At 41.0% G+C, this 14,502-nt stretch overlaps 1 protein-coding gene across 1 annotated transcript in view; it reads right to left on the reverse strand.

Moving 5' to 3' along the window:
• Positions 1-14,502, reverse strand: part of Slc39a10 (solute carrier family 39 member 10) — a 31,663-nt gene that overhangs the window by 16,497 nt on the left and 664 nt on the right. Inside the window, exons 2-6 of the mRNA XM_033756282.1 lie at positions 14,112-14,498; positions 11,897-12,104; positions 2,833-3,002; positions 1,514-1,708; positions 719-839 (exon numbers count right to left, since the gene is read on the reverse strand). Coding sequence (XP_033612173.1) covers positions 719-839; positions 1,514-1,708; positions 2,833-3,002; positions 11,897-12,104; positions 14,112-14,498 — 1,081 coding nt within the window. The remainder of the gene's footprint in view (positions 1-718; positions 840-1,513; positions 1,709-2,832; positions 3,003-11,896; positions 12,105-14,111; positions 14,499-14,502) is intronic.

A 14,502-nucleotide genomic window follows, 5' to 3' on the forward strand; every position in this document is an offset into this window, starting at 1 on the left:
AAAAAAAAAAAAAAAGAGGTCATGGCTCGGATGAAGCTCAGAGCCCATGCAAGAGGTGACATGTGATAAGCAGTTTCTGAAACATGAAGGGCAGCCTTTTGCCCAGTTTTCCAGTTATTTGTTTTTGATCTCTTGATACTTCCCAACTGTGTTCTGAGGCTGAGTTCTATAGATAGGCCCTTTTGTGCAGAAAATCACTGCTACATTTGAGGAACACATTATAACAGAAAGTGAGAAAAGTTACATTAAAAACACTTCTGTGTCCCTGAAAACCCTAAGTTCCTCATTATGTTTATCGGGCACCAGAATGCATGGATGCTTATGCAGAGTTTATATCCAAGGCCAGGATATTCTCTTTTAGGTGCAAAGGTAAGTTTCCTTAGGAAACCAATACGTATGGAAGGACCAAGACTTTGTACACTTTCAGTGAGAAAGACACTAAGTTTACTAACTGGAAAGGCATTTTTTGTTTTACTTCTATTTTTTTCCTATAAACTAGAACTACAAAATGTTTCTTTCCCCATAGTCCAGCATAAATAAGGCTGAAATTTATTAAAATCAACAAAATCATAATGAAGACACACATTCAAGGAAAAACATGTTAGAAACTACTATCAGGGAAATCACAAAGGCAAGAAATCTCAAACAGCCCAGTTTAAAAGCAACATTTCAATTTCTATGTCTTAGAAGGTCCTCTCTAGGCAGAACTGTTGAGTACCAGCAAGAGGCTTGAGTTGGAGCCAGTCAGCGTCTGGTGTGTTGTTTAACTTGTGATCTGAAAGCTTTCTTCCAATAGTTGACTCTTCTGTGCTCTGCTTGATGAACCACTTCTGTTTTCCCTGAAAAAAAAAAAAATCAGACATCATTATAAAATCTTTAGCCACAACAAATTATAATTAACATTCCCTTGTTCACACTTCTTGGAGGCAAATTAACTTTTTACATAAAATTGTTCGCAAAATGGGTGAGAAAAAAGTTTTAGAAGTCAACCACAGGATCTAACCAGATGAACACTCGACCTAAATGCGTATACTTTTTAAAATACTGAACTGAGAGATTCTCATCTACTTCAAAGTTAGTACTGTGTGCAGTAAAAAGCAACCAAAGTGAAACGTGTGAGACAGATGTAATACTTCTTATTTAAAAGTGTAAGGACACAAAGCTTCAAAACCTAAAGCTTATTCCTTTGAATTTTATTCTCTATTTACTGTCATTGCAATCTCCACGCATATGACATAGTAGAATCAAACGAGTTAGAATCCTACACATGGCTTACTTCTAAGACTTGGGCAAGTTTGTAGCTTTGCTGAACCTAATACTCAACTGCAAATGAAATAAGATTACTATGATGATAAAATCAAGGGATCTATGAAATCGTACAGAAACTGACTCAGAAGAGCTTTGCAAAATACAGACAAGCTCTCTTATTTTGTAATCAGATGCTGATCATAATCTATCCTCACAAACTCTAATCACTGCATCTCAGAAAATTAAATAATGAGAAAATGCTTACCCTTTGTTGCTTGTAGTGCTTAAACATTCTGATGCAGTGCTCGATGATGAACAGTACGTAAATGCCTCCTAGAGCGACGAGGCCCTTCAGCACCGCGTCGTACTCCCCTAAAAAGCCCTCTGCCTCGTGTGCGTGAGAATGTCCGTGCCCATGGCCATGCGCGTGGTGATGGCCATGCTCGTGTCCACCCTGTGACTATCACAACGAAAAGAATGCTTCTAAATGAGCAACTGAAACACTATTTCAAATTGAGATTATAATCTTCTAGAAAACACAGAAAAATAACTTAGTTTTTCATCTTGTTTTGACATTTTATTTTTCTCTTTTTAAACTGACATAAAATTGTACATGTGTATGAGCTGTGGTGTAATATTTCAATTATGTGCACCTTATACAATGTTCCAATCTAGGCCAGCATCTCTCCCTCCTCACACATTTATCATTTCTTCGTGGTGGAAACATGTGAAATCCCTTCTTGTAGCTTCTTAAAAACTAAATAGTAATGGCCCTTATCTACGGCCACCCGCTGTGCAACACACCCTGGAATCTATTTCCCCTAAGCAAGTCTAAGCCAAGACCGACCACACAGATCTACCACTCCCTGTCCTTGACTCCACTACTCCCTCAGCCTCTGGGAAACCGTCAACTAGTATGGGAACCAACAGTCCTAGACCCCACACAGGAGTGAAGCCCCAGGGGAACAATTTTAAACATTCAAACTGCTCTTCTACACACTGCCATTTAAAGAGAGGAGTGTTCCATTTAATTTACTCAGTCACTTGCAAAGCCTACTGCATTGCTGGGTCAAACAAAGATTACAAACTCGAATGCCTCTGGGGGAGATACTGTAAGAAAGATTCCAGTCAGAAGGAACAATGGGGAGGGGCTTTGACACGAAACAGACTCGACCACTTAAATACCAAATACTTAGTGGAAATAAGCAAAGTCCACCAACTCGCACACTGCTGTGATTTCCTAGCTATCGCACGGTCATTACAGCACCCCCTCCACATTTCTTCTCAAGGCTTTCTTCGTGTGTCACACTGCCCTGAAAAACCTAATGGTTCAATGTATTAAGAAATATTGCTATTAAAACTATGAAATGAAAAAAAAAACTTCATCCTGTTTGCAAACAAAACGATACAAATACTACTACATTAGTAATGCTGCAGCTTGTCACTGAAGAAAAATTCATCTCTTCATCAGGATAGCTTAGAATTTTCAAAAACAAGGAGAAGCTGATCAGCGAGGAGATGATGCTAACCGACCCACCAAATGCTCGTCCCTTGAACTCCGTAAAGACTGCAAAGGTCTCTTACATGAGGCAGCAGGTGAAGGAGGGCATCTCCACTCATGGTTCCTACAGCCAGCGCGACAAGGAATGTGAGAAGGAATTTGAAGCAGCCTTGATTAATGATGGGAACCAAAATCACGCCCAGCAAGGAGAGCAGGCTGATGACAGTGATAGAGATGATGCCACAGATCCACGCTGCAGGAAAACAAGTAAGAGTCACATTAGAACGACAGTGCAATACCAAGTTCGCAGGAAGCAAACACAGGCTAAGTGAGTCATGGAGCAGATTATCTTACCCAGGCTATGCTTAAGTGTTTAAAAATTAAAACAAAATTTAATAGCACTATTGTGCTTAAAAACAAAAACATGAAATATAACCAACTCAAACACTTAAAAAAAATTAAGAAACTCAGTAGTTACACACAGTATCTTCAAAGGACCACAACTTTAGAAAGTAAGTTAAACAGAAAAAAGGGGGCATCACTTACCCTTACTATTTAGGACAATTATATCTAAATAAAATTTCCTACTGTCCACAGTCAAGAGCTTATTATAGCCTTTATAGCAATAACCGTCTGAAGAACATAGAACTCTCCTGTGAGCATTAAACGAAGTATCTAATGTATCATAATTTAAGACTTTCTAATACAAAGTTTAAAAAACTGAAAAGTATATTCATATGAGAAAGCAACAAAACAGTCTTCTTATATGTAGCTTTATTGCTACAAGGTTAATTCAGTCCTCTTCCTTGATTTCTTTTCTCCACACCTGTTTCTAACTCCCTTTTCTCCAGTTTCATTTTTTGTACGATTTACCACTTCTTAAAAATCCCACTATAAAATTTACTGAGAATAAAAGAGCAATCTTTTTACAATATAACCCAAGACACACAGGTATTATAGGGAATGGGAATTCTACATGGATTTCTTTATCCAGGCCATTTGTATGCACTCAAGATTCTAGAAATAAATGCCAGTGTGTTGAAGGCTGGGTATTTTCCTTATAAACTACACTAAAATAGAAATATAATTGCTTTTTTAAAATGTTTTATAATCTACAGAAATTTCACTCAATGATACTTTTTAAAAAGTTTTACATTATTTTTCCTAATCAAATCTAAAAGGACTATAAATCTGCTGAACCATTTTTTTTGGGGGGGTACTCGGGATCGAACTCGGGAACTTGCACTTGTGAGGCAGGTGGCAGAATCAATGAGCTAAATCGCTGGCCCTGCTCAAAGATTTTATATTATATCTTTGACAAGCGAACAAAGGAAAATTCATTCTTTCCATCAGGGTAATTTAAAATTTTCAAAAACAAAAAGTAGATTAGCAAGGAGATGATGCTAAATGACTCACCAATCAATAAAGCAATGTTTATCCATTACTCAATGGCACTAACACAGTATAGCAAACTGACTAAAGCAGCTCACAGAATTGACCCAACAGGTGGCTATTTATCACCAGAGGAAGCTCCGTAATTTATCTGCCTCTGAACAGACAGTGGCTGTCGGATCAATGCAGGAGCTAAGGAGGCAAAAGAAGGTATAAATGTACAACCCATATCAAAAGGATGAAGATCTAGCTACTACTATGGGAAGAAATGGATTCTGTGACTCAAATACTCACAAAACTTTTGAGGCAAGAAAGGAGCAGGAACTCAATTTCCAAGGAACCCACACCAGAAAAACACCGTTACCATTAGTGAAACAAATGATAGGAGAGAGATTCCCTTGTCTAATGTTGACACTGTATATAAGAAATTATATTCCAGAAATAAAAATTCAGAATGAATTACAAATCACGTAGGTGGCCACATTTTGGACATGGGGTTCTAGAGCCAGTAAAGTTACTATCCAACTAGCCAACAATGGCAGGTCAAAGTAACACAGCTTTTTGGCTCCAATAACATTTAGTGGGAGTTGGTAACAACTTCACTCTAAATTCTAATGTGCCTCACACAGAAATATGTAACTCTGTCTTTTATAAATGCAGGCATTTTCCTTAGTTTGGCAAGAATCCAATCTAGAAGCAATTTATCCCAAAGCAACAACCTATAAAGAATTAAATAAAGAACCAATAAAGAATTAAAGAAAAACATACTGAATTACTTGGGAAAGCCAGTAATTCATACTCCAAGATACTCTGAGAGAACACACATGACTGTGGAGACTCACGATGTAAACATGTGGACAGAGCTAACCTGCACACAAAACCCTAAGGACACTGGATACGTAAGCAGTTTGATAATCCTGTTATAAATATTTACTAATTCGAGTTATTTTGACCAAATATAAACTTGAACTACTCACCAGAATTATCCAATAAAAGTATTGGTTTATTCCTTGAATCAATGTCCAAGAAAACTCAACCAGGTTCAGTCAGTAAATTAAAACTTACATTTGCAAAAATCAGGTTGAATAAATCTTGCTATTCTGATTCTTTTACTAGGGTTACATTGCACTCTGTCATTCATTTCTGGACTTTACCATTAAGACACTGTGACAGAAATTAAATTTCTAACTCAATACGCTTTATAGTAGGTACCATAAATTTGATGTATTATACATTGGAGAGGATTAGCAACTTAAACAACATAATTTAATAAGCTAGTAAAATATTGATACAGAAGCACACGTAAAATTTTGAACTTATTACATTTTGAAATATAAGACCATACTGAAACAATGTTATCAAGCTGGGCAAGTGGCCAGAGCATCGGCTTAGCATGCACAGGCACTGGGTTTAATGCCCACAATGCAAACAGAGCCAAGCAGGAATATTTTATACATATTTAGCTTTACATAGTATAGATATATATTTGCATATTTGTAAAACTCTGCTCATTAAGAGTTGAGAAGAAAATGCACTGCCTGATTATCAAGTGGACCAACATATATACACTGCCGGTCCCATGAGAAGGGGCCGTGAAAGGGACAGCAAGGGTATTAGAAGTAATGGATGAAGACCTGCCAAGTTTAACGAACAACAGAATAGAAACATCAGCCAAGCTAAACAAACCTCAATAAGATGAATGCAGAGCTCTACACCAAAACACGTATGATGCAATTCTTGAAGCCAAAGAGGGACTCTTTAAATTCCCAAAAAAAGCAACTCAGCACATATGAGGGAATCTTCAAAAGGGTTATTGGTAAAAGGTCTTATGAGAAGCTCTGGAGGTCAGAAGGCAGTGGGCTGATATATTCAAAGTCCTACAAGAAAAACAAAAAACACCCTACCTAACAAGAATTTTATATATGGCAAACTGTCCTTTACAAGCGCTGGAGAAATTAAGATACTCCCAGCTGATCAGAGCTCACACTGGACTGCATGTGAGAAACACCCAACAGAGTCCTTGACAGAGAAAGGACTCAAGACCACATGAGGAAAAGTCTCAGTAAAGGCACATACATGGGCAATTATGAAAGCCTATCGTAATAATCTGCAACTATTTTACCTTCCACGTGATTTAAAAACATTAATATATATTTTTAATATTCATCTTGGCTGGCACGGCAGTAAGCAGCTACTGTGCCAGCAACTCAGGAAGCTGAGCCAGGATTACTTGTGCCCAGGAGTTCAACGTGTGCTGGGGCAACAGAGTGAGACCCCACCATATCCATACATTCAAAAGTAGATAAAAGATCAGCCTGCAAGCTAAGCTAGTATTATTTTAGTACTGTGGGTGGGTGGGGGGTACCAGGGATCAAACTTGGGTCCTTGGGCTTGCAAGGCAGGTGGTGGAACAACTGAGCTCAACGCTGGGCCCAAGTACTATTTTAACTTTGCTTTGCTGTAACTCTTCACTGTGTTTTCTACTTCATTTAAGAGACTAATGCATTTTTAAAAAATTACTAGGTTATATTTAGAGGCACAAAATATATAAGGATGTAATTCTGTCACATCAACACCTGGAAGGGCTGGGACGGAGCTACGAAGGAGCAGAATTCACGAGCGTCACTGGAGCCAGACCACAGCATAAATAAATGTGTGTCATAGCTTTAGGAGACTAAAGGTAATGGCCATGACAGCCACAAAGTAAAGCACAGAATGTACACATACGAAAGGAATTTAAACATGTCTCACCAACAAAAATCAACTAAACACAATAGAAGACAGTAATGCAAGAAATGAGGGACAAAAACAAGCTCTAAGATATATGGAAAACAATAGCAAAATGACAAAAAAATCTTTCCTTAATTTCTTTAATGAATTAAACTCTCCGATCAAATGTCAAATGACAGAATGGATTAAAAAAACAAATATGATTCAACCGTATGCTGTATGCAAGAGACTTACTTCATATTAAAGACACAAATAAGTTGAAAGGGAAAAGAGGGAAAAAGATATCTGTATCTATAGATATACAGAAATATAGATATTTTAGTATTAGGAATTGAACTGGGGACCTTGCACTTGCAAGGTGGGCGGTGACACCACTGAGCTAAATCCCCTGCCCAAAAAGATATATATTTTAACACAGAAATAAAATGGAAAAAAACGTGCAAATAGCTTATTGTATAATACCTATATTTTACCACAGTACAAAAAGGTGAATAGCAAAGTCAAAACTGGGCCAGGACTGGGGACATAGCTCAGTGGCAGAGCCCCTGATGAGTATGCGTGACGCCCCAGGTTATATCCCCGGCACTGAGGAATTAAAAAAACAACAACAACAACAAAAAACCTAACCCAGAAGTCTTCTAACTTTATTTTTTTTTTTCAGGTACCAGGGATCGAACTTGGGACTTTGCTTGCGCTTACAAGGCAGGCGGTGGAACCTAAACCACTGTTTTCTCCATGAAATCATCACATTTTCAGAGAATTCTTGGCCATATGTTTTATTTAATCGCTCATGTATTTACCTCATTAAGGTGGTTTCACAGAAAGGAATATCTATAAGAAAAATTAAGTATAAATATGAAAGTTAAGAAGGAATACTAAATCTAGTCGGTTTTCCAAACTTGACCTAGTTAGAAGTAGAGACAAAAGCACAACAAAATGAACTTGTAACTATACAAAACTATCACAAGACATTTATTTCCTATTTAAGATGAATTATAACTTATTCCTGCCAGTCCTGAGGAGTAAGGAAATAAATCAGAATACATCCAGATGCTTTTCTATAGATTACAACTATTGTGACAATTGTTTCATTAGCAAAATAGCTCTCCTACTCCCTCATACACTTATCAAAAAGATGTTTTCTTATTCTCAATTATTCACTTTTAATATTTTAAAATATAATCTCAGCTCTCTGGCACTACAGATGTGACAGTCAATTCTTCTAACAACTTGTAAATCTTCATAAAGGAAAACATCCTTTTGATCTATGAGAAGTGTGAAGCTGTTTAGAATTTTTTATGCTTTAAATTACTTATGTTAGTTACTTGTTTTTAGAACATAAGACATTGAAATTTAAGCTCAGAAACTATCCAAATTTCCTGGCTTCCAAGGCACTGGAAAACAAACAAGGAAGGTAATAAACTGTTTTGATTTGTAAGCATATCTTGCTTTTTCAATCACAATTTATTTGATATAAAGCAAAACTGCAACAAAACAAAAAAGCATAAAAGTATCTTTTGAAAAGGTATACCAGGCTAACAATAAGCAAGCTGTTAAACACAACCAGAGAATGTTTCCTTTATTTGTACCCAAGACACCACTGCGATAAAAAGACTAAATGTCTGAAACAAGCTTCACTTATTCTGTAAATTAGGTCTCTTAAAATGTGAAAGGTCTTCAAGCTCAGTTATTCACCAACTCCCTTTCTCATCAAGAGAGAAAATGCGTTCTGTTAAGAAGCAGCGCTCATCTGTGGAAACTTCCTAATTAACTTGGTGCCAGCCAAGTGCAAGATGGCAGTTTTCCACACAGCTTCAGCATTTTAATTGGCAGAAACTGCTTAGCGGCCTATTCCCGGACCCCTGGTAACCAAGCGCAGGCCAAGCCTGCGACTGAACAAGCCAGTCCCAGGAAGCAATTGGTTTCCATCATGCACAGTACACAACGTATTTGGTTTACAGTGCTCTTTGAGCTAAGTTAATGAGGTAGTGACTGTGTCACTATGGGAGATTTATATAGAACAAGTTAACCTTTTTTAATGGTATAGCAGTCATTAAAAATAATTACCAGCAGGACATTCTTGCTAACAATTATTAGCATCTATCAGGCCATAATTAATTCAAGCTGCATTTCTGACAATGCTAATAACCACCTGCAGACCACTAATCAATATTCACTATTAGTAACGTACTTGTTTTCAAAACAAGTCCAATTTCCTCTAAGGCTTTTCCAAGTGACTAAGCTGTAACTTTCAATCTTACAATGCTACAGGTCTGTCAACCTCTAAGCCTCCTTTTCCTCACCCGATGGGAAATAATGGGAAATAAAAGTGTCCACCTCATGGGCTTAATAAATCCAATGAGCCAGGTGCAGCAGTGTGCACATCACACCTCAGTTCTCAGGAGGGCTGAGGCAGGAGGAATGCCTGAGCCCAGTAGTTTGACACCAGTCTGGGCAACACAGCACTATCCAATCCCACGAATGAACGAATAAATACAGGAAATAGCCTTGGCCTTTTAAAGGTATTCAGTTCAGCACATGGTAAGGACCCAATAAGTACAGCCTAGAATAATTAAATTATGTTTTCTAAGGTTATTTTCCTATTAAAAAAATTAACCAAAGTGTAAAATGTAGGTACCTAGGAAATGTAACCTTCAATATGCAATGTATTCTTTCAAGCTTTAAGTATCTCTCTCCTGATAAAATTCTTACACTCTGGAATCTGATATCCCTAAACAAGCCCATTTTATTCTTACACTATGAAATATTAAAAAAAAAACTCCGTCCTTTCAATCTTTTACCTCACTAGAACAGTTTTCAGTTTAGTCATGAGTAGCACTTTAGTTAGTGCCCTCTAGGGCTGCTACTTCTGAGGCAAACGCCAGCAGAGCTGTGCTCATCACTCCAAACTCAGGGTGACCCCACCGACAGTCTCTGGGATGGTGAAGCAGTTCGTGGAAAGCCCACTTGCTCTGAAGGCATTTTACTACCGGTGTCAGCAGCAGCGGTGATGGGAGTTCACACTGCGGCCCTGGGTTCTAACTGGAAGCTTGGAAACTGCTGTTCAGCAGCTTACTCACTTGATCAAGCATGAGTGCCTACTTTCTATGGGAAGCTGCCGTTACCTATGGCACCAGGAATAAAGAGACGAAAGCTCAAAGCAACTAAGCCCAACCAGAACATGCTAAGCCAGTTATTGAGCGTCCCCAAGGTCTGTGCTGCAATGGAGGAAGCTGGCAGCGCGTCGGGGAAGGAAGGAAAGCTGACAGGTAGGGCAGCGGCAAGTCAGGCCAGAGGGGCGGCTGCCAGGGCTGCACGGAAAGAAGCGAATGACAGCAAAGCCATTATCCAGGGCAGAGGACGGAAGAGAGGAATGAATGGAAGTGAGCACGGGCAGAAGCAAGCAGGCGCACATACGGAAGGCCCACGCCACACGCAGGACAGCACGCTGCACCATTCAGCTCGATGCAGTCGTGCAGGAGAGGAAGCTGCTCAGGCACACGACATCCCCACAGGCAAGCGCTCACGGATGCAAACACCAGCACCGTGGCAGCAAAGCTCACAAGGCCATGCCGGATTCGCCTGCAGTGAGGACAGGGCTGAGAGCCTTCACACACAACCCTCGGGTCCACGGGGTCTCTCACTCGGCTTGGGAACTAGGGCAAGTTCCTCAACTTCTCCAAGCCTCAGTCTCCTTATCTATTAAAGACAAAGAATCACAAAGCCATAGGGATTTTTCCTGAAATTTAGTGGGGAAAAATTGTACATAAAACATTCATCACATGAGAGGAAAACGGTCAACTACACGCACTGGATTCCTGGCAGCGCCTCTGAGAAGCAGGGAGCTGCAAGGAAGAGCACCACCACTGCCTCACGAGACGTGTGACAGGGACGTGGGTGAGTTTAACACAGCGCCTGCAAGGTGTACTTGTCAAGTAAATAAAATAAAAATAGCTCACTCACTAAGCATTAGCTGTCACCAAGGTGTATGCCAGAGAACCACATTCGTGTTTTAGAAAGATAAATCTTGTTTAAGGGCTACGGTTGTTTTGCAAGGGGAATACAGGCAGGGAGGGTAATGAAGTTATTACCAATATTTTTGAAAATTCAAAAATAAGTAACGGAAGTTATGAAGGAGTGGATGGAGTTGAATGAATTTTAAGACTCTGGACTTCAGAGCCTATCATACAAGGAAGGAAAAAAGGAAACGAAGAAGAAAGAAGCAGAAGACTCCAGATTCTATCAAAAGAATGAATGAAAAAATGGAAATAAAGTGTTCCTAAATGGGGAGAAGAGGAGGTGAAGGGAGGGCAGGGATGGGGAAAAAACGAGAACCAAGCCCTGTCATGTAAAGGTACAAGCCGCAATGATGAAGGTAACTGTACTGTGTACCTAAAATGTACCAATAAACTCAATGAGAGAGAAAAAAAAAGAATGAGCAGGAACCGCGTGTGAGGCTGGGGAAGAGGCAGGCGGTCTTACGCAGAGGAATGCGGGGACACTGCGAGGAGGAGCCTGTGGAGCGAGCCGGAACAGGGTGTGGGAAGCCCCAGCGCTCACAGGGCTCACAGCGCATGAGCAGGCCCTCACTGGCGCTCTCCAGGCGCTTCTGCAGTTCAACTGCACGTGTTTCCCTTTCCATTTCTTTAAGCGTCTCATCATCTTTGTTTTTCACGCAAGGCCCCTAGCCCTGATAAAGAGTAAATCCCCATCACAGCAAATAACTTCAACGAGGGGCACCACTCTTTCCATTTGGGCACCAAGGGTCTGTTTCTGAAACTTCTTTCCCTCTTAAACTAGCTCCCCATCCACAACAAAGCACTCCACACTCCAGCAGCCACAAGACATCAAGGAACGCGATGCGCGTCTCCTGTCTTCCTTGCGGGTATCTAAACCAGCTCAAGGCATATTAAAAGTTTTAACACAAACGAAAGCCAATACCTTGGAGCTGCCTTCTAACTGAATGACAGTTTAAAAGATAAGTACAGTTACCACAGTGCTTTAAGGAACAAATTTCTTTCTTACCCGAGGCCCCGATGTTTGCCTTATCTTCAGGAATGAGGTGCTTCTCCTTATTTACATCTTCAACTAAAAGTCTGTCAAAATGCTCGATGCAGAGCCTGCTGTCGATCTGGTAGAGCAGCGCGGGGCACAGGTACGTGAACAGGGTCGGTGAGATGGGGGAGTTGGCTCCGTGCCCGAAGTGTTTCAGCAGCTGAGTGCCATTCAAACACTGCAGGGAGACCCAGTACGACTGAAGGTTATGCGTGAATCCGTGCATAATAAAACTATCCTGTTATTGGAAAATAATGTGTAACACACAGGTATCCAACACAGAAACTTTACACAGGCACTTATGATAGGATACATTCAATTACATGACTCTAGAGTCTCAAGACATTTTATGGATTTTAATCATTATTTTCCACGTGCAAAAGATAATGATTCGTAACTATAGCACTAAGATTCTATGAGGAGAAAAATAATTTCACTACCAAACTGCAATCATTGATGACTCCAAATCAGCAACACAGACATTTTCACTGGCGAAGGCACTCACAGCCTGAGCACCTGCCTAGCATGCAGAAGATCCTGGGTTCGACGTCCAGCCTGACAACAAAATCCACTGAGAAAAAAAAGATGAATACAGTACTGGAGAACTCTAGCCAAAAGTGACTGAGGGAGACCAAACTGGAAGACGCAAAAAGGCAGCTTCATCCCCTGGTACTTTCAAATCAAAGGGCAAAAGTGCAACCATCAGAGGTGAGGATTACCTACTATGAAGGCAAGGGGTGACCTGGCCCCTCTCCACACACTCATGGCGCCTGCACGCTTGTTTATTGACGTGTCTGGCTACTGATTTTGTCTGTGGCCCAAAACTAAAGCAAACACAACCACTAAACAGCAGAAATAAGATCAAAACCTACAAAGGCACAAAACGATTCTTCTCCGATCTTAATGACCATGCCGAACCCCCCACCCAGTGCGCTTGAAGAGCATTTCCAGTGCTGTCTGACACACGGGGACGCTGTCGTGTGTCTGACGGCACAGACCCCCGCAGGCCTGACACGTGAACTGGACAGCAGGAGCTCGGTACTGTAACAGAGGGCTCTGGGGCAGCACCTGAGTAACAGATGCATACCCGAAATACACTAAGATTTGAGGTATTTTTAAATCAGTGTTCATATCTGCTAAAAAACAGTTGATAACTTACCCAGAGAAGAAATAAAAAACTGTTACTTAGACAGTGACAGTGATAGAAACAGCAAAAGGCAAGATTATTTTCCACATTTGATGTTGATGCTCCTCTAGTCACGCAAACAAAACACACTCCACATTGTCCTGAACTCTAATAAAATGTTCAAAATCAGAATGAACAAGTGTGTTGGTATACACCTTTAATGAGAGAAAGATTAATGTGCTTAAGGTAGTTTGAAAAATCGAGTAGGAGCAATCAAACAAGCAAAGTGTGCAGAAGTACGCAAACTCGGAAGGTGCACAGGACCCCTCACCACCCAGGAGTTCCATCTTAACACAAGTCCATGTTCACCCAAGTCTGTCAAAGGCCTGGGCAAAGACCTCACTCCTGGCTACATGGACTTTTCACAGAGTAAAAGAGCAGAGAAGCCCATCACAGGTACCAAACAGCTGGCTGTGGCGCTAGAACAATGATGTGACAGCTCAACAGCTAAGCAGATAATTTAGTCATTATGAAAAATAAACTCTGCTAACTCAAGAGGACAGGCTGAATGACAAAAAGTGTTCATTTTTAAGTATCGAGAAACCAGCTAATGGTAGCAGTGAGAACTAGTCAGTTCATATGAACATGGTAAAATGAAGAGCTAAAATAAGGAACGTTCTGTTTAGCCTGGTTTGGTTTCTGTTTTTTGAGACAGGGTCTTGCTATGCATACCCATCTGGCCCCAAACTCATGGCGATCCTCCCTGCCTCTGCCTTCCATGTGCTGGGATCACAGGCGTGCACCGTCATGTGTTTTGTACCTATGTGTAAACACACGGATTGAGGAACCCAGATCTGAGAATAAAAGGAACACAAGTCACACAGATTTGGGTTACTCCATGCCTCTGTCGGCAATGTTACCTGACGGTCCCTGTGTAAACTCTGAATTAAGTTAAACTATAGTTGACTATTCCACCAGCAATCTCCATCTTCACTCAGAACGCTGCAGGAGCTAAGGCAGACTACAGTGACCGTGAGGTGTCCGACAACGTGAACTCACCTCGTGGTGGTGGTCATCCTCACCGTGGTCCTTGTGACTAGCAGCTGAATACATTGCACTTTTTTTGACATGCGGTGCTTCTCGCTTCCGCGTGTGCCGAAGCTCACCTTCATCATCGGGCGCGCGGTCCTGATGCCCGTGACCAGGGTCGTGCCCGCTGTGCTCTGGGTGAGCGTGAGAATGCCCAGGGTTATGCACACGGTCGGGCTTGTGCACCCGATTGTGCTCATACGGTTCACCCTGGGCGTGGGCAGGGGGGAGGCCCGGGGTGATAACCTCCGAGTTCTCGTTATTTCTCTTCCCTTTGTCCTTCCGCCCTTTCCGCGGCTTCAGTTCCGCCTGCTCCTGCGTCTTGTTGGCCTCGGCGGCGGCTGGCGCGCGGCTGGGCTCC

The sequence above is a fragment of the Fukomys damarensis genome, unplaced genomic scaffold (assembly GCF_012274545.1).
Source record: "Fukomys damarensis isolate Sample0158 unplaced genomic scaffold, DMR_v1.0_HiC HiC_scaffold_26, whole genome shotgun sequence".
Taxonomy (NCBI): Eukaryota; Metazoa; Chordata; class Mammalia; order Rodentia; family Bathyergidae; genus Fukomys; species Fukomys damarensis.